Raw genomic sequence first — 18,397 nt, forward strand, 5'->3', positions numbered from 1 at the left:
AAACCTCTCCGTCTCAGAGCAAGCAAAAAAAATTTTAGGACTCTAAATGGAGTCACCAGGTCCAGCTTGCAGCCTGTTTACACTGGGTTAAGTCTGCTGAAATCAACAGCTGCACTGTTTGAAGAAAGCTGGTGGGAAAACAGAAGCAGCCCTCAGTCCTCTGAGGGGTAGGGATGCACGGAGATCTCCAGGAGAGTGACTTGGACTTGGCGTGGGTTTCCTGGGACCCTGAACACCTCTGGATTGAGCATCTGTTTCTCTTCATAACCAGGCAAAGATTGCCTGGCCCAGAGCTCTTTGGAGGGTGTCTGCAGATCACACTTTGATATCACACTTCTTTTCTCTTCATATAACCTCAGCAGGCTTTCTAGCTTGAAAATTGCAGTGTAACCCTTGGTGCCAGCAAGAGACGCTCCCCAAAAACTCTGTTGCTCCTTCTTTAGCCTCACAGGTGCTCTCATGTGTCATGGAAATATCACCAGCTGCAGAGACAGTGTGCAGAGACACAAGGGTTCCCTGCAGGGAAAAAAAACATCCGTCCCTCCTCTTGAGGGACACTTCTTGTGCATTGAAGTCCCTGGTGACTTGGTACAGCTTTGGTGCAGAAGGTGGCCTGGATGGATGCCATTCTGCACAGACCATGTCCAACACAAGCAGCAAATTGCTCACCACTCAGACTACCCCAGCTAACATGAGTGATGTGCCTAAGCACCAAACGCTGAGATTATTTAAATTCTCTTCTGTTTCACTAGCTGTATTTAGGGACTACAGGGAGGAGATGCTTTTTCAAGGAAAGGACTGGTTCTTTGTGTTTTGTTCAGGGAAGACGGAGCAGATACAGCACAGGTGAGTCCTTTTTCACCGTGGGCTTACACTTACATAAAACAAATAACAGAGGTTGATGGGGTTAATAAGGTAACTTCAACTTCACCCTGTAACATCTTTCTTCTGCCTCCCCCAAGGGAATATAAAAAGAAGCCAAAACTGCTAAGAAAGAACAAATTTAACTTCAAAAGTTTAACAACAACAAAAAAAAAAAACAGAAAAATAATCCAACACAGAGCCCCAGACAGTGTTCATTTATCTCTGAACACGCTGAGGTTTTGGATTTGCTCTTTCCTTCTGCCTGCGCCCCACAGACAGAGCTGCACGTTTGTGCGCAGCGCTTACGGCTCCTGTAGCAAATGCATCTGTACAGCAATGGGCTTCTTGCCAATTAGCTTTTAAGTCCAGCTCACATTTTCTGGCTAGATTAGATACCAGACCTCTTTTGCAGGAGACACAACATCCTTCACATTGCATCACTGAGGGAGCATCTGTTACTATAGCGCCTGGGTGCTATTTCCTAGACGACCAGGGAACTGCCAAGCGAGCTCACCCACCCAGGCCATTTCATTTTCAACATCCATTTTCAAAAGGCAGAAAACTGGCAAAGGAAAAGAAACGCCAGCAGAGCTCAAAGCCTCCCTGTCACCTCAGGGCCCGATCCTGTAAAATACCAATATTTGCCATAAAAGGTTGAGTCATGGTTTGTTAAGCTGTCTGACAGCCAGGAGAGCCTCAGCAGCCCACAGAGCGGATTCCCTTACAGAGGGGAAACCCACTGCTCATCTACTGAAGCCTTTCTACTTTGGTTCATTTTTTATTTTTTTTTTTAAATAGATGCACAAACTCCTTCTTCCATGGTTTCTTTAACCTGCAGCTTATTATGCACCAAGCTGTGTTCAGCCGAAGTCCAGCATCTGTTTCTGTTGCTCTGCAGTCTAGAGACTGGCCTTCCTTGTCTGTGGAGAGTGCAAATGGGAATACCAAAGTCCTAAATGAGTGTATGTGTGAACTTCTGAAAAAGCAGCAAGGGCCTCAAAATCATCAACCAAGCAGGTAATTCTCACCCCACCCAGCTTCCCATGCTGGCCTCTCCTCCCATTTGCAGTGTGAGAGCCTATTTGCAGGGCCACAGGGAGCGCCTGGATAGGTGAGGAAAAAAAAAATCAGACCAGTGCTGGAAAGGGAAGAAGCTGCCTGGCTCTAGAGAAAAAGCTACTTCTCAATTTACTGATAATCTGACACCACGGCTGGGATCCGTCTCAATTGCCTTTCTTTTCAGGAAATACCTTGCCTAATACATGTTAAAATATCATCTGCTTTTCACCCTCTCAGTTTAACCCATTTTTGGCACATGGTTACTCCGGGTGGATTTCATCTCACCTAACTTAAGGCCTATGTGATATAGAGTTGTTTTTGCAGTCAAAAAAAAACAAAAAAAAAGGTACTTTCAGGGACAAAGATTATTCTGACACATTTTAGATCTCTGAGATGAAATAAATCTTGTCTCCACTGATGGCAGTGACTAGACTTACATTGCTTTAAAAACTATAGAGAGTGATGAGCTCCAATGTAGATATCCACACCAAATGAGATAAATTCCCACCACATCAGTCATATTTCAACCTGTCCACTTTGACCTGCCTGTGAAGAAGCTATTTTCAAAATAGCATCCCATGTTTTTCCATGTGCTTAGGAATTTGTGCTTAGGTCTTAATGCTATCTGTATTAATAGTTTAATTCCAGCCTTATGAAGTATTTTGTAACAGTGGTTCTTCGCAACAAAGATCCTGTAAATCTGCAAAAGGCTTGAAGTCTGCTGATGATCTGCTTGTCTGTCCCCTGCATTACTGGAACTGAATGCTTAGTTAGCCCTTCTGGGAACTACCCCTGGACTGTACGAACAGCCCTCCACAAGCAGCTATACAAAAGACCACAGGTTAGATGCAAATAGAAAGAAACCAGATATTCAATTGGCAAAAGGAACCAACTTTAAAAATGTCCCTACAAGAAAAGAAAATTCATATTAAACCCAAGATTTAGGTATTTGCCTCCAGCCGGTTCTGAAGAACAAGTCTCACCAGAAGCTGTGAACTTATGCTGCAGTGGACGCACGTCGGTATGGGAGCTAGCCCGTTGTCTTCCCACCCTGCCTAAGACGGTGGGTCTGGGTTTCTCACTGCAGACTGCATACGGCGTAAATAAATTACAGCAAACTCCAACAACATTCAGAAGGAAACAAGAGTGTGAATCACATACAAAAGTTATAAAGTACTCACCAGATCGCCTGTCCCAGGTTTTTCCATAATAACTGGGGGAAGCAGTAACCCTGCAGGAGAAGTAGGGTCTGGGTTGAGTGCCCCGGTGCCTCCTCCTATCAGGGAAACCACACCATTGCAATCCACTGAGCTGTTCCTTTTGCCCGTCTGGGTGTAGTTGGGAGTAGTAGGGTGAGAACTATGGCTCACTTGACTTTGCACGCTCGGACGCCTCCCAGATCTTGGAATTAAGAGAGAGCCCCGGTGGCTTTCATTTTCCCCAGCAGTGCTGATCTCATCATCGGCAAAATCTGTTTCGGAGCCAGTGTCTCTGCCACGGAGTCGGAAACTGAATATGCTTCCGTGGCTGGTTCTGCGCTTCACCAAGTTTGCACTGGGACCATAACTAATGCCAAGGAGAGTCTAGAAACCCCCGGAAAGGAAAAAGGGGAAAGAGAAATAACATTTTGCAACATGTTTTCAGGAGCGAGGAAGGTCTGGGAAGAGCACTAAGTTCCATTTAAAATCAAGTCCTTCAGAGAAAGATTTAATTACATGTATTCAACCTTAGCAAAGTTAAGAGGCTGAATAATCATTCCTAGCCTTTAGGTATTTGTCTAATACTCGACAGTTAAAGATGTACTGAAATAGGAAGGGTCAAGGTGGCATTCGCCCGGTAGCGTGATACTTCCTTTGCTTCTACTCCCTCCCCATCTGATAAGCGCCAAAGGACCTGGGAAGGCAGCACAAGGAGTGGAAGACAGGAGCAGGGAAGGGGATCCAGCTCCAGTTTACTGCATTATCACGCATCTTCGTAACAGCTGGGGAAGGAACGTTGCGGTGGGAGAACAAGAGATAAAGAAACAGGGCAGGAAATGAACTGCAGGGAAAAATGAGAAGAAGAGGGAAGAAGAAGCAGAATACGACGGAAGAAGGTGATAAAGGAAAAATAAAAATAAAAAAAAAAAGAAGAGCAAGAAGAGGGATATGGTTTATTAGTTTGTAGAATGATTATTCCAATGCACATAACTGCTTTGAGGGGTAGGTAACCTAGAGTACCGAAGTTTCCTTAACACCTAAATATCACCCTTGATGATCCACTTTGACGTCTACTAGTGAGAATGCAACTCTGGCAGAGCATCAGCAAGACGTAGCCAAGCACTAAACACACCTAAACCCTCACAGAGTGAAAAGGATGTTCAGAAAATGCATAAGGAATTCAAGTCTATCCCCTTCCCTCATATCTGTGAAGAGGAAATTAATGGAGTAAGAGCATTTAGGCAGAACATACTTTTGATTTTATGACCTACACAGAATTTTCAGCTTCTTCAGAACTTTTTCATGAACCAAGTATGTACGAAGAGAGGTCAGGTTTCCACGCTATCCACTAACCAGCCAACCCAAATGAACCTGATTTCATTTTGCACTGTAGCTCACATCACTGAATTATGTAACAATGCTATTTTCTGACATCGGTACAAGTAAGCATAAAAAAACCAGGCCCCTTCTAACTAAAAACAACCCATTTGGATTGCTACCAAACTTTAACTGGTAAAAAAAAAAAAAAAAAAAAAAAAATCCATGCCTGGGTTTCCATGACACAGTCATTGAGACTGATTTCTGATGGCAACACACTTCCAGCTGCTCAGATTGCATCTGAATGATGACTCAGCCGTACTCCCTCTAACCATGCCAGACACTGCCTTGCAGTGAAGATTTACTATAAGCTTTGAAATGTGTCTCCCATGTTTCTCATGCATATGACATCCAGGGGCGAAAAGTGAAAACAAGAAATATTAATTTAAGGAACACACTGGCAATACACAGCTCCAGACCATGATCATTTTAGAATGTGGTGTCTTGAAACCCATCCAGAATGCAGCTAGAGAGCAATTCTAGCTTTAACAAAGGTATAATTTCTGACATGACCCACTCAACCAATGAGATGAAAACAAAAACTATAAGATAAGAAAGAGGCATGTCATTTACAGAAATCCAGCTCTGTGTAAATTTTGTGAGCTAGGGAGTCATTAATTGGTCACATTTACTTAAATCACGCGTTTTCTATCAGCATTTTATGGTTGCCAAGTATGCCTAAATTCACTGACACCAAAATACAAAAAGACTTAGCCCATTACATGGCTATTAAAAAACAACAACAACAAAACTGATTTTAACTGTGCCCATAGTTAAGCACAGACAAATTATCTGAAGCTATTTACCATCATTTGATACATAAAGCATGTGCAGATTCATATTCATGCATGTCAGTAACATTTATATAAAAAGTCCTACTTAACAACTGTCTCACTCTATTTTTGTTCCTGCAATATACAATAGAAGCAAGTGCCACAAAGTTTTGACTTGAAGGCAACTAGCAAAGGAATAGAAAAATGTTAATATTGTCTTTATATATCATTAAAAATACCCTCAGAGACAAGTTTCCTCCTTTTCTTCTCCTCTCTTTTCTTTTTAAGCTTTGCAGGTTTCTTCTAAGAATATTCTAGCTCTAGTAGGTATAGGATAGATATAATCAGATGAATGAAATTAGAGTAAGAAAATAAATCAGACTGTGGGTAATCTTGAAGCAAAAAAAAAAAAAAGTAAAAAAATTGAAACAAAATAGGTTCATAAGAATGCTTAATGAGCATCTTTAATTCATTTTGAAAATAAAGCACTAATATGTTTCCTTCCACAGTTCTAATACAAACTATCTGCAGGTCAGTCGCGACATTAAATATTGATTCTTCTTTCCGGCTGGAAGTTTCAGGTTTAAATGCATATTCAGAGCTTGGTCTATCCAATGAAGTGCAGTGAGAAATAAGTGATGTTTCAGAGCATGGCTTACCATTCTCCTCTGACCATCATCGTATTCACACTTGGGATTCCTCTGGTCTTCCCCATATTCTTCCCCCGAAGATTTCTTTTTCTTTCGCCTATTTCTTCTTTCCTTGGCATTTTTGGATGCTAAAGGTGACATTTCCAATGAGCTAAGTGACATTGAGTCAATCCCTTTAGCAGCTAGTGCCTAAAAGAGAAGATGGTAGAAAGTGCAAAGTCCATTATTTGAGTTTAGGATCCCAGTGAGAACTAATAATTAACCTGTTCAGCAGTTATTTTTCATTGTAAGTTTTAAGGTTCTAGAGGAGATACATGAAAAATTCCAAGTGGTCATTAATCATAAAACTATCTCCCGTGGCTGGAACTGGTCTTAATCTAACATCCCTACTTAGCCATGAGAAAAATAAATAACAAGTGAATCAGGTTCCTAGTACAAATGCACACATGCAGATCTTCCATCCAGATCCTGTGATGAAGCATTAGGAATGGCTGCATAAAATAATCTGATTTATGGAGAGCTCATGAGCAATATTTCACAAGAGAACCAGTTTGTGGGCACATGCCTGCAGATGTGCACTGCGCATGCTCCCTCTGGAGTAATGCTTCTGGTGGTGGTCAGAAAGATCTCAGGCTGGGGCACCATAAGAAAAGCCTCTCCTGGGACTTCAGCCCCTCAAACCAGGAGGGCTGAACGGGTGTGGGGGGGGGGGGGAGCCAAGCTGGCTGCTGGGTTTTCCTCCCCAGTCGCAGAGGGATGCTAGGAGCAGCAGGCAATTCAGTTGACATGTCTTTGTGAACACTTATGCCAAGCAGCAGCGCAGGCAGCTACGATCAGAGATCCAAAGAGAAAGCCATGGGCTTAACTGGAGATAAGGTGGACTTTGCTACGCCGTGTGCTTCAGTGCTGTGCTGCCTATCTGGTGGGATCACTGCAGGAGCTGACTGATAACAGACCAACCACTAGAAACCCAGCAGAAGCCGAATGCAAAAGCCTGAGCACACAAAGCAAGAGCTTTGAAAGCAAATGAGCAGCAGGAGGAAGAATCAATATATTCAGAGAGGAAGCTGCAGCCCACGCCAGCACACCGGCTCCCCATCCCCAGTGCAGGCAGGAGGAGCGAGGGGGCTCCTCTGCGGAGCCGGCTCTGAGCACAAAGCACGAGGTCAGGTTTGGAGATGCTGATGTACCAGCAGGAGCCACATCAATGACCCGGAGACAGACCCATTTGCAAAGCCTCCAGCTGGAGTACATAAAATGAATGAATTACGAAAAAAAAAAAAAAAAACGAAAAAAAAAAAAAACAACCACACAACAACAACCTCTCCAGGTTCCCAAGAACGGGAGGAATGGATGAATCCTCAGTGCTATTGTATGCAAGCCACTAGAATCAAACAGGCAATCAGCTCTCTGCAGCAAAATACTCCCTTCCTCCCACAGGCATCAGTCCAAGGAAAGTGAAGGCACTTAACAGTCGTGTAAAGAATCAATCATGTATTTCAAGGAGTAGCGGTTGCTCTATCAAGCTGAGAGCACAACAAAACTTAATTCCTATGGGAAATATCTTTCATGAGCAAGCTGCTTATAGCAGAGAGAAGGAGGGCTCAGACACCAGTCTAAGCTGTTTTTCTTTTTTTTCTTTTTTTTTTTTTTGAGTCAATTAATTTAATTGCTATGCTGAAGTGCTTTCCCTTCATAACGATTCAGCAAGTCTTTTGGTGTTAAGTTCAGGTTTAGGAATGTGTTAGACCAATTGCGTAAATTGACTGATGGTCCCCAAGCAGGTCTATCAATTATATTTGTGTTCTCTTTGTACTGCACAATGTCAAAGCTGGTCTAAGGAGTTTTAGTTTTCCTTTCTCAATGCTGTCATATTCTAGTGATCTAGAAAATATAGAAAATGTAGGTTATGTTGTTAGGCTTGCTGTACTCTTACTGGAAATAAGCTAATATTCAGTTACCTAGCATTTTCTTACTTATTGCTTGGGTTGCAACGTTTCAGCACTACAAACCACAGTTAACTCACAAGGCAGGGAAGGAGATTGGGACCAGGCGTGTCTGGCAAGGGTGTGCGGTAGCTGAAGTACAGGAGTAAAGCTTAGCTCACATGCACCGTAAAAAGGGGGTTATGCACGAGATGGGATGTAAGGCAAGAGCTTAGTGGTATGGTGAGAATGTCAAAACCAAGAACCCAAAGGCTTGAAGAGTGAGATTAAAACTGAGTAGCTCTTGCTGGGGCAAAGGACATCTGAAAGCTACATGGTATAGCAAACCACTCAGATAACTTTCCTGAGAATCTTCCTCAGGATGTCTAATTTGAGATTTTGGGGACTGATATGCAGAACGACCAAACTTCACATGAAGTCATGGACAACTTCATCTTGCAGATACAAAGTGGGGGTGATAGCTCCTGGGCGTTTAGGCAGCCTAAGCTAATGAACACATTGGATCCCAGACTCTGTTTTCCTAAACTCCTTCTCAATAAAACTGGGATAATTCTACAGGAGTACTGCAAATACAAACGAGTAGTTCTGAAGCACACAGAGTGTGAGCAGTGACAGGAAGCACTGAAAAACCTCTGAGGACATTAGTCATTTTGTTTGTGAAGCAGGCTTTGAATGCTCGAATCTGGAAGTCTGCTTGAGCTGGCCTAAGGCTACAGAGCAAATGAGGAGAAAGTGAAGAGCTGCTCTTGAATCATGCACTGTCCACCCTTTGTACTGACCAAGGCACAGGAAAAATGAGATGTGGTTGGCTAAAGAAAAGACTATGTTATAAAGCGTACAGACAAAGGAGAAAAATTTAAGTTTGCACAAGCAACCTTCATTTTGACACATATTGGCTTTCAGGACTTACTGTTCCTTTTTTTGTATGCATACATACATATGGGTTTAACTGAAATCAAAGTCTTCAAAAGGAAATTCTTAAATATCTTTAATTATAGCTGGGGTTACCAAAGTTGACTGTTATTAGGAAGAGCTCAGCTGGAGTCAAAACACATGAAAATTTGTATAAAATAGGGACAAGTTGGAGTTCGGCTTGCTCCCTATGGTTATGGCAGAAAGTTACCCTGTTCATATATGGAATAAATTGCATTTACCTATTACTTAAACCACCAAAGTAGATCTTTAAAAGGACATAAACAATGCATAAGCCTCTGCTAGTACTTTGTCAAGAATGAATTGCATTTTCTATTTTCTTTCCAAGGATTTAAATGGGCTTTGGATTAGGCCCTGAAGCCATACGTATCCTAACGAAAATTATGTATATTAGTTTATATTGTGTATCAAGGATTTATTTCTCTGAACTACAGTGCTGCGTGTTATTTCAGAGTAATTTTCTTATTGTCTTCCTGCTCACAGCACTGAACACGCTTTCTTCAGCTGTTTAATAAATGCTTTCTGCCCCATACAAATCACAGTCAAATTAATCAGTGCTATTAAGGCTACATTGGCTATTAAGGCTTCCACACCTAGGCCTCCCTGTTTTGCTCAAACTACAACATAACATTAAACACATATCCTTTATATAATATGCAAAGCTTAACCTCAAGATCTGCCTGTTCACTTGTTCAGGTACTAAGTTATGTGTGCTTGGATATTCATGGCAGTACGGATGAAACAGTGTAGAAATGAACATGAGCTAAAGAAGGGGTGGTTCAGCTGGGGCTATGGCTGAATGACCAAAATAGATGTTCTGTGTTTGAATGCAGATGTAGTAATATCATCATGAAAATGTCTTATATGTCAACTAATATAAATTCCTCTGCTGGCATACGCTGGTACAGTTAAACCAATACAGCTCTGGATGCGTAAACCCTAAATGGCCCTAGTCCTAGCAGAAAGAGCCATCGCTTTTCTTTCAGAATGGACTGTAATAACTCTACCCAGGACAATAAACATTAAGCTGCTTTCAAGCAGAACCTTATTTCCGTTATCACATAAATATGAAATAAAGAGAATGTGAATCTCAAGGGACCATCTTAAAGTAATCCAAGGCTAATCACATCATGCAGTTTACTCACCTCCTGCTCTTTCTTTAACATCTCCATGGCTTCCCGAAACTTTCTTTCCTTCTCTTCTGTTTCAGCAATAGTGGCTTGGTTCTGCTCTTCATACGCCATGGCCACCACAGCCAGAATCAAGTTGACCAGATAAAATGAGCCCAGAAAGATGACCAGCATGAAAAAGAGCATGTAGATCTTCCCAGCAGATCTGAGAGTCTGTAAATACAAAAGTAAATTCACTAGCAATTGTTTACAGGTTTTTTTGCCAGGAAAAAAAAAAAAAAGGTTGCTGTTTTTTTTTTAAAAAAAACAGAATCCCTTTCATGACAAATGATGATGTTATTCATGGAAATAACCTTCTCCACAATAAACTTTTTTACCTTAGTCAAAAATTGTGTGCCTTGCACTACTATTCATTTTTAAAATAAGAATGTTTTCCTCTTTTACCAAATACTTCTGCTTGTTTTCTTTGACTAGACATAACCTTACATCAGCTGCAGTGAGAGGTTTCTTCACACAGACCAATCTATTTTTGTGCAGTACACAGAGACTTCCCATGCAGGATTCATTGTTTCCCTTTAACTGTCTACAGTATAGGTCCCGTTTACAGTCAGTGGGGAGAAAAAGTTACTTTTATGATGTAATTCACCCAAGCATTATTTAGACATCTGCCTCAGAATAAGAAAAACTAAACCCTGCCTGCTGTTGACTGTACTTCCCGATTCCTTTCCAGATTTACAGGCCTAACTAGAGTTTAGCACAACAGGTTGAACTTACATTATAAATATGCCTCACAGTCAAGGATTTGACTCTAGTGATAGAAACCACTGTGTGCTATTATAGGGTCAAATAATGAGAGGAGTGATGTTCACCCTTATTTGCCCTGACAGTTTCAGCCTTCCAGAATTGTACATGTAGCTCTGTGCCAAATAAGTGAATGCAGTTGTTCAAAGAATCTTTGATTGCCTTCTTTTACATTTTCCTGACATGAAATTGTATAATTGTCTACATGTGAAGCAGAAATCCCTGGTACCTTCAAAGATGTTTACCTCAGTACCTTCAGAGAAGCACCTTTCTGCACTAACTCTCTTGATTTCCTTGGCTATGCACTAGTTTTGGCAATTTTGAGATGCAGAACTAAGTGTTCAATGGTTTCATGGACAGAGCGTGTAATTTAGTACCAAACTATCATATGCAGTTCTTCAGAGTGTGCATACTTTGGGGAAAATGCACACTAAAATGAGCATTTACTAGCAGACCATTTTGCATGCATGACTGTAAGTTAACTCCATTTGTGCCCCTGTCTCTTAGGTCTCGGTGATGAGATGTTTACAGTAGGGAGAGCTGGGAGGTACTAGGTAGACTTGCTGGCCAGTGAATTTGTGTTCATTGACATGGTTTGCAAAAACTGGTATGCCAAATACATAGGTGCTTTTCGTTTTGTTGGTTGGTTGGTGGTGGGTTTTTGTATTTTTGTTGTTCTGAGCTGGACTCAAAAGATTAGTTTATGTTACATCAGTCACTAAACAATCCTTAAGCAGTCTGGGTGACCTTTATTAAGTGGTGAACTTTATTCAGATTCAGGTAATTTCAGAGCATCCTTCTCTCAACACCAATTTTACCCCCTCCCCCAAATACCCAGTCTTATGCCTCCTGGTATGATCGACACCTCTGAGAAAAGAAAATAATTGTAACAACTGATGATACTTGTCCAGAACACACAAAGAGCAATTTAACTAATAACTGGGAATTCCTTCTTGTCTTTAATTATTGGATATTTAACTCTAATAAGATGATGTGTTTATTTCGTATTTCAAGTAACAAAACACTCTTATACCTGTTGATAGAGACGCTCCCAATAATCCTGAGTCATAAGACGGAACAAAGAGAGAAAGGCCCAGCCAAAAGTATCAAAGCTTGTGTAACCATGGTCCGGATTTTCCCCAGCCTTCAGACATATGTATCCCTCGGGGCATGTGCTGCAAAACATGAGAGACGGTACATGAAATATGGCATAGATGGCCGCAGTGTGGAAAAAGAGATTTCAAAGGGACCATGTTGAATGCTCTTGGTTAAAAGCACAGACGCTCCAAGGTAAATTCTTCCATTGAGTGAAAACACAGACATATATGCTAACTTCACAACACCAAAGATCTTTGTAATCTTGTTTTTCCTTTGAAAGGGTAAGCTGGGAAATGGTAATCATTTACAGTTACAGTTCTGGGTAGTACTCTAATGGTGAACCTTCTCTCATTAAACTTTGAGACTCTTCACAAATAATTTTCTAGACCCATATGCCAGAAGAGAAAAAGAATGCTTTCTGCTTTAGAGCCAACAGTGGTACTAAGTACCAAATCACATCATCAAATGAAATAGCACCAGGTGGCAGAGATCCCAGGTCAGTGAGCCTCCCACTTTCCCAGCAATGGTGCAATAAACAATTAGCCAAAAGACCTAATACACCTGCACACTACAAGTTACTTTCCAAGCATAAGAAATGACCTATCAGAAACTGAAGACATTGAGCAAAGCGCAAAGATTTTGCTCCTGGATATATCAGGGAAAGAGAATATGAGATCAAGGAAATTGCCAGTGTCCTAAGGCCCTACAGTATTTGGGAGTTTGTTAGGTGAGAACGATCTAAGTATCTGGAGAAGCAGATCTCAGCGGAAATTTGCAGAAATGTACACAACTTTTACTTTTGTTTGTTTGTTTGTTTTTTCTCCCAGTAACATCCCATCAGATATTTCAACCACTGCTATTTTTCGCCAAAGCAGAATATTGCTGCACATCAAAATGCAAAGCAGTAAAATAAATAATGAAAAATAATTTTTAAATGCCACCAAAAAAAAAGAAAAAAGAATAAAGTGGACTCCTGAGAAAACAGACTGTGCATCAGCATGAAAATCAAGGGTTTTACCTATATATATGTGTATATTTATAGTATTGCTTGTTGAGATGAGACTATATTACTATAGGTTTTGAAGGTATACAAATCTATGGTGTCAGCCACCAACATTACATATTTAAGAATATTTTAAGAAACTTAATTTAACATTGTTAGTCAAGCACAAATTTTTAAGTAAGTCTGCTTTGAACACTGAAAAAAGGAGTGCTGAAGCATTGCAAAATGTCTGCATAACCATATTTGCAGTGGTCTTTAGAGAAAGCAATAAAAATGAAAAAGAACAGTTGATGTTTAGTGAATTAAATGTAATACAGAAGTGAATATTATAAGTGATTCCATCTTATTAGGTAGAGACAAGTTAGTTTATATCAGCTGAGAATTTAGTGTATTGGGTTTATGTGGCAAGGCTTTGGTAGCAAGGGGCTGCAGTGGTGGCCTCTGTGAGAAGAATCCAGCAGCTGCCCCATGTTAGATAAGGGCCAGTTTCAACCGGCTCCAAAGGGACCCACTGCTAGCCAGAGCTGAGCCAGTAAGTGATGTTGTTTGTGCCTCTGGGAAAGCAGAAAGGGGAAAAAAAACCTGCTGCTGAACAGCAGCTGGGAGAGAGAGGAGTGAGAAGCAGCCCTGCAGCCCCCAAGGCGAGTGCAGCAGGAGGGCAGGAGGTGCTCCAGGCACACAGCACAATTCCCCTGCGGCCTGTGGAGAGGCCCCTGGTGGAGCAGGCTGTCCCCCTGCAGCCCACGGGTCCCACACGGAGCAGATCTCCACGCTGCAGCCCGTGGAGGAGCCCCCGGTGGAGCAGGTGGCTGTGGCCTGGAGGAGGCTGCGGCCCATGGAGAGCCCCCGCAGGAGCAGGCCCCGGGCCGGAGCTGCAGCCCGTGGAGAGGAGCCCCCGCAGGAGCAGGGGGTCTGGGGGGAGCTGCCGCCCGTGGGGGACCCGTGCTGGAGCAGTTTGCTCCTGGGGGACGGACCCCGTGGTACGGAGCCGTGTGGGAGCAGGTCTTGAAGAGCTGCTGCCTGTGGGCAGCCCCCGCAGGCTCAGTTGGGGAAGGACGGCATCCCGTGGGAGGGACCCGCGTGGAGCAGGGGCAGAGAGGGACCGTGAGGGAGCGACAGGGACGAAGCCTCACGGACTGACCACAGCCCCCAGTCCCTGTTCCCCTGTGCTGCTCGGGGGGAAGATATAGAAGAGGGTGGATGGGGAGAAGGTGTTTTAAGTTTGCTTTTTTTGTTCTCACTTCTCTAGCTTGTTAGTAATAGGTAATAAATTTGATTAATCTCCCTACACTGAATCTGTTTTGCCCATGATTATAATTGCTGAGTGATCTCCCTGTCCTTATCTCAACCCTTGAGCCCCTTCCATTGTATGTTCTCCCCCTTTCCTTTTGAGGAAGGGGAGTGAGAGAGCAGTTGTGGTGGAGTCCAGCTGCCCAGCAAGGTAAAACCACCACAGACAGTAATAACTATGTCTCACAAAGAAAGAAAAAAGGAGATTTGTCTATTTTTTTCCCCTACCTAGAAGTGCGTCCTTCTAGAGCTTTCTTACTTTAACATCCTATTGTTTCCTGATCGGAGACACACTTGAATAAAAAAGTAACGTAACATTACTGAGTTAGAAAAGAAGAATATGCTGATTTTTTTTTCCTTTTTTTTTCCCTTGAAATATGCATAGGCATACTGAATGTCTCTTGTATAACCATGTTCTTTATTGAGGCAACATTTTCATTATATCTCCTCTGTCCTAGAGGCAGCATCTGCTGTCACTCTCTGCCATAGAGACATGAGATTTCTGCCTCAGATCTACTATTGCAGACAACCTACAGTGCCCGTGACATGCTGCTGATACCATTCAAGAGAAACGGATCCTCTGGGTTCTTTAGAAGGAAACCCTTTCTGTGCACTTGTGTTAAGACAGCATGCCCAGGCAGGACATGAAAATTCTTGTTAAGGCTCTTTCCTTTTGCCATGGAAATGACTGCATTAACAGTGTATTTGGATGGAAACTGAGTTATCATTTACAGAGATGGACAAACTTTCCTTAGTCCTTCATGAAAGACAGATCCCAAGAAGCTCTACTGAGCTGGTGTAACTGCTCATATTTTAACGTTATTACTAATAGCCAAAACATCTGAGCATAGCTGTGAGAAACTCAGTGGTGATAGCTTTACTGGTGGACTTAAACCTAGGTTGGGTAGTAGGTTGGAAATAAACTTTCAACTAGAATAAGCTGGCCACATCTTAGACAAAACAGAAATGCTGCCATTCATTTCACGAGAGATTTTCATCTTAATTTCTTTGGAGTTTCCTAAGCCATCATTTCAAATAAGAGAGAGCTGTGCCTTAAAGAAAGGCAGTATTGGGAGTATTGAACTTGGATGTATTTTCACGCATCACCACGAGATCAGAGGTTTCAAAGTCACTCTTAGGTTCACTGCCAATGTTTCTGACTGGGGAAAAGTCCATTTTGAAGCAAAAAGGCAAAGCAGTTTGCTGCAATTGCTTGGAAAGCCCTAGGAAATGGAGATGCAACTCCTCTGACTTTGAAAGTGAACAATGGTTCCTCAGACTAATATTTTCTGTTTATAATACAGTTGCTATTTTTTTCATGATTTGTTCTGCCTTTGTGTGTCTCTAAAACCTTTTCCACTTAGCAATAGATTGCTGCAGTGAAAAGATCTGTCTGGCTCCATAGTGAGTGTACACGGTACTCTAATATTATGTGCAGGTGTACGAGCATTCAAATGAGGTGTCTACAGCACAAAAAACATGAACTCCAGCTCGAAGAATGCTATTAACATTAGCTCACATCCCTCTTAATGGAGACTAGATGCTTGAGACAAAAGTCTCTTATTTTTCAGCTTCTTACACTTCCTTACCCTCTTTTGTAGCCTGCAGAGGCAATAACCCACGGGTTGTAGGTATGCTGAAAAACACTGAGAGGAAAAGGCAATGCTGCTTCCCAGAAAAATACTCTACAGAAACTTAGGAGGAAGGCTCTCACATGAGAATATTATTCTGCAACTGACACCATTTCCTCTGAGGATTTTTTCAAGGAGTGTCAAGATTTTGCTGAAGTGTCTTAGATGTATAATAAAGTCTTCCCCCTCAGATTTTTTTTTTTCCAAAATCTTTCGCTTGTGTTACCTTGGGGAAACATTACAGAGGACTGCACTCTCCTCTGATGCACAGGGATGGGCAACAACAACAAACTACATAAATACAACATCCTGCACAGGAGCCTCACAGGATGCTGTTCAATTAATCACAATAAAATTAGTGTCATTGATTGGGAAAAGTTAAAAGCATCAGTCTACCTACCTATCCATCAGGCTGTAATCACCACTGTAAGCTGGCACTGGTACAGGAAATTAAAGAACATAAGAAACAGCTTTGTTTCAAATAACACAGATTGGGAATGCCAGAGAGTTGGAGCCGAGGGGCATAATTACAAAATGCTCTGGCTCAGGAGTTTAATCTCAGCAAGCCAAGGAACCTGCTGATCCAGACTGCAGTGGCCAATAAGGCTGTGCAATAAAAGAAGATTTGTAAAACAGCCATGTGCTGGGTTGTAACATTCAGACCCCGTACACACAGGGAGCGTTATCCATGTGCTACGAGGATTTAGTAACAAACCGCTGCTCAAGTCAGGTATGACAGCTGTAAAGTCAAGTCTACACCTTTATCTGGTGTAGGCTGCAAAAGCTCACTACGGCCTGCCACTCCAGATTGCTTATAAAAGAAGCAACAATGGGAGATAAAGTGCATCCCACAGACACACGCCAAAAATAATTAAATAAAGCCTTAAAAACAAACACACAATAAACATATCATGGTAAGGGCTCCTAGGTATCCCTGTTTTGGTCACATTTTAAGCCTAAGAATGCAGAAAACAAGCTGGAATGTTTACAGCTGATGTTTTTGATATGTGGCTAATTCCAGAGGATTGCCTGGTGGGCATGATGGGGTTTCAAAGCCTCATAGTAAGAGCTGGAAGGAGAAATGGTGCCTGTGGCCTCCTAGGCTTGGCGATGCACATGGCAAAGAACTTCTCAACCTGCCTTTTCATGTTGAAGTCCTCAAGCCACAAAGCAAAGGCCTGGATCTCCTTTAGATCACACATGCTAGTGCTTTCCTCTGCACTTCCCACGTTTTCTCACTTCTCTTGGCTTTGAGGGAAGAAACCAGCAGCCAAAAAAGGAGTGCCTACCAAGCAATGATTGTGGGGGAACAAATAAAGATCCTTAACCTAACATTTGCTCCAGCCTGAAAAGATGAAACTAACCATCTGAAACAGGGCAATATGTTTTATAGTATTTACAAAATGAACATTGTACGGGTGATTGGGCACGTAGGAGAAGGGGGCTGAAAGTCAGCAGCATCCCAGCCAAGGCCAGGAGTTGCTAACAGTATGGGCTTGGTCTGCCTAAAAGTCACAGGCTGCTCTCCTTCTCTTACTCTTTTTTTTTTTTCCTTTTTTTTGTGATATTAAAGACTAACCATGGTTAGAGGGTCTGACTTATAATTCCCCATTATTCACCATCTAAGAACCAACACCTGACTCGCAGAGGCACGCTTCATTTTGGATAAGTCTGACTGCAAGCAAGGAATGCCAGAAGTCTGAAAGGAAGTGCGAGCAGATCCAAACAAACACACAGAAAATAAATAAATAAATAAATAAATGAAAGGAGCTCAGAATAAAGAGCAATGTCAGCCAGGTGCTGAAACTAGAGAAGCAAAGGGAAGGAGGCACAAGTCAGCAGGCTTGCTCACAGGCTCAGAGCACCCACTGGCCTCCGCATGCCACATACTTGTACCCACAGACTGTTTCAGCCTCTCCACTGGCTACTTGTTCAGACAGATGGAAAACCACTGGTTTCAGGCTATGTCAGACCCTTCATGCAGGCACGCAAGCAAGAGGAAGAACTCCCTCTGTTCCAAGATGACTTTTTTATACTTCATGTTCCAACAAGGAAGGCAAACTATCATTTATTCTCAATCAATCCAGTGGCCAGACACTGGATCTTCTGCCTAACCCATCAATCAAAATGTAAAGCAATTTATCATCATAAACACAGTGACAGATTACAGTTTAATGAAGACAGGAGCCCACAGTCAGTCTGCTTCTCTCATGTGGTTGATGAGCTTATTACAACTTTGACTAAGAGATAGTATTACCCATCCTTAAGAACTGAGTGGATTTAGATTTAATCCCACTGCTGTTCTTTAACCACAGACATGACCTTCCAAATACACAACTGATCCCCAGAAGTGGAGACTTCCACTGCTGACCTGAAGGCTGTACAGTACATAAAGTTATCCCCGATGGCCTCTGCAGCATCCTTCAAGTGATATACCTGTCTTGTGGTGTTTCTTATACTCAAGTGAGAGGCTTTCTCACCAGGAGCAAGCCATCCTCATTCTGATGTCACTGTAACCAACGCGGAGTAAATGAAAAAGTCTACGTGATTTACATCAGAATCTAGTTAAATTCATGCAAGGCATGCTGTACAGCCTGAAGGTTTGTAATAAGGTCATTGATATTGCTTACTAAACTGGGGTGT

The 18,397-nt window shown here is 42.2% G+C and overlaps 1 protein-coding gene across 5 annotated transcripts in view; it reads right to left on the minus strand.

Annotated features, from left to right (window-relative positions):
• LOC310894974 (sodium channel protein type 5 subunit alpha-like) overlaps positions 1-18,397 on the minus strand; it is a 209,339-nt gene that overhangs the window by 105,273 nt on the left and 85,669 nt on the right. For 4 of the 5 annotated variants that reach the window (XM_083825713.1, XM_083825716.1, XM_083825714.1 and 1 more), the window contains 3 exons: positions 11,766-11,907; positions 9,947-10,144; positions 5,932-6,111 (listed from right to left, as the gene is read on the minus strand). In XM_083825713.1, the coding sequence (XP_083681839.1) occupies positions 5,932-6,111; positions 9,947-10,144; positions 11,766-11,907 (520 nt within the window). Of the gene's footprint in view, positions 1-3,104; positions 3,507-5,931; positions 6,112-9,946; positions 10,145-11,765; positions 11,908-18,397 lie in introns of all 5 variants that reach the window. The other variant, XM_083825712.1, reaches the window with a different exon arrangement.

The sequence above is a fragment of the Anser anser genome, assembly GCF_964211835.1.
Source record: "Anser anser genome assembly, chromosome: 2".
NCBI classification, from domain to species: Eukaryota; Metazoa; Chordata; class Aves; order Anseriformes; family Anatidae; genus Anser; species Anser anser.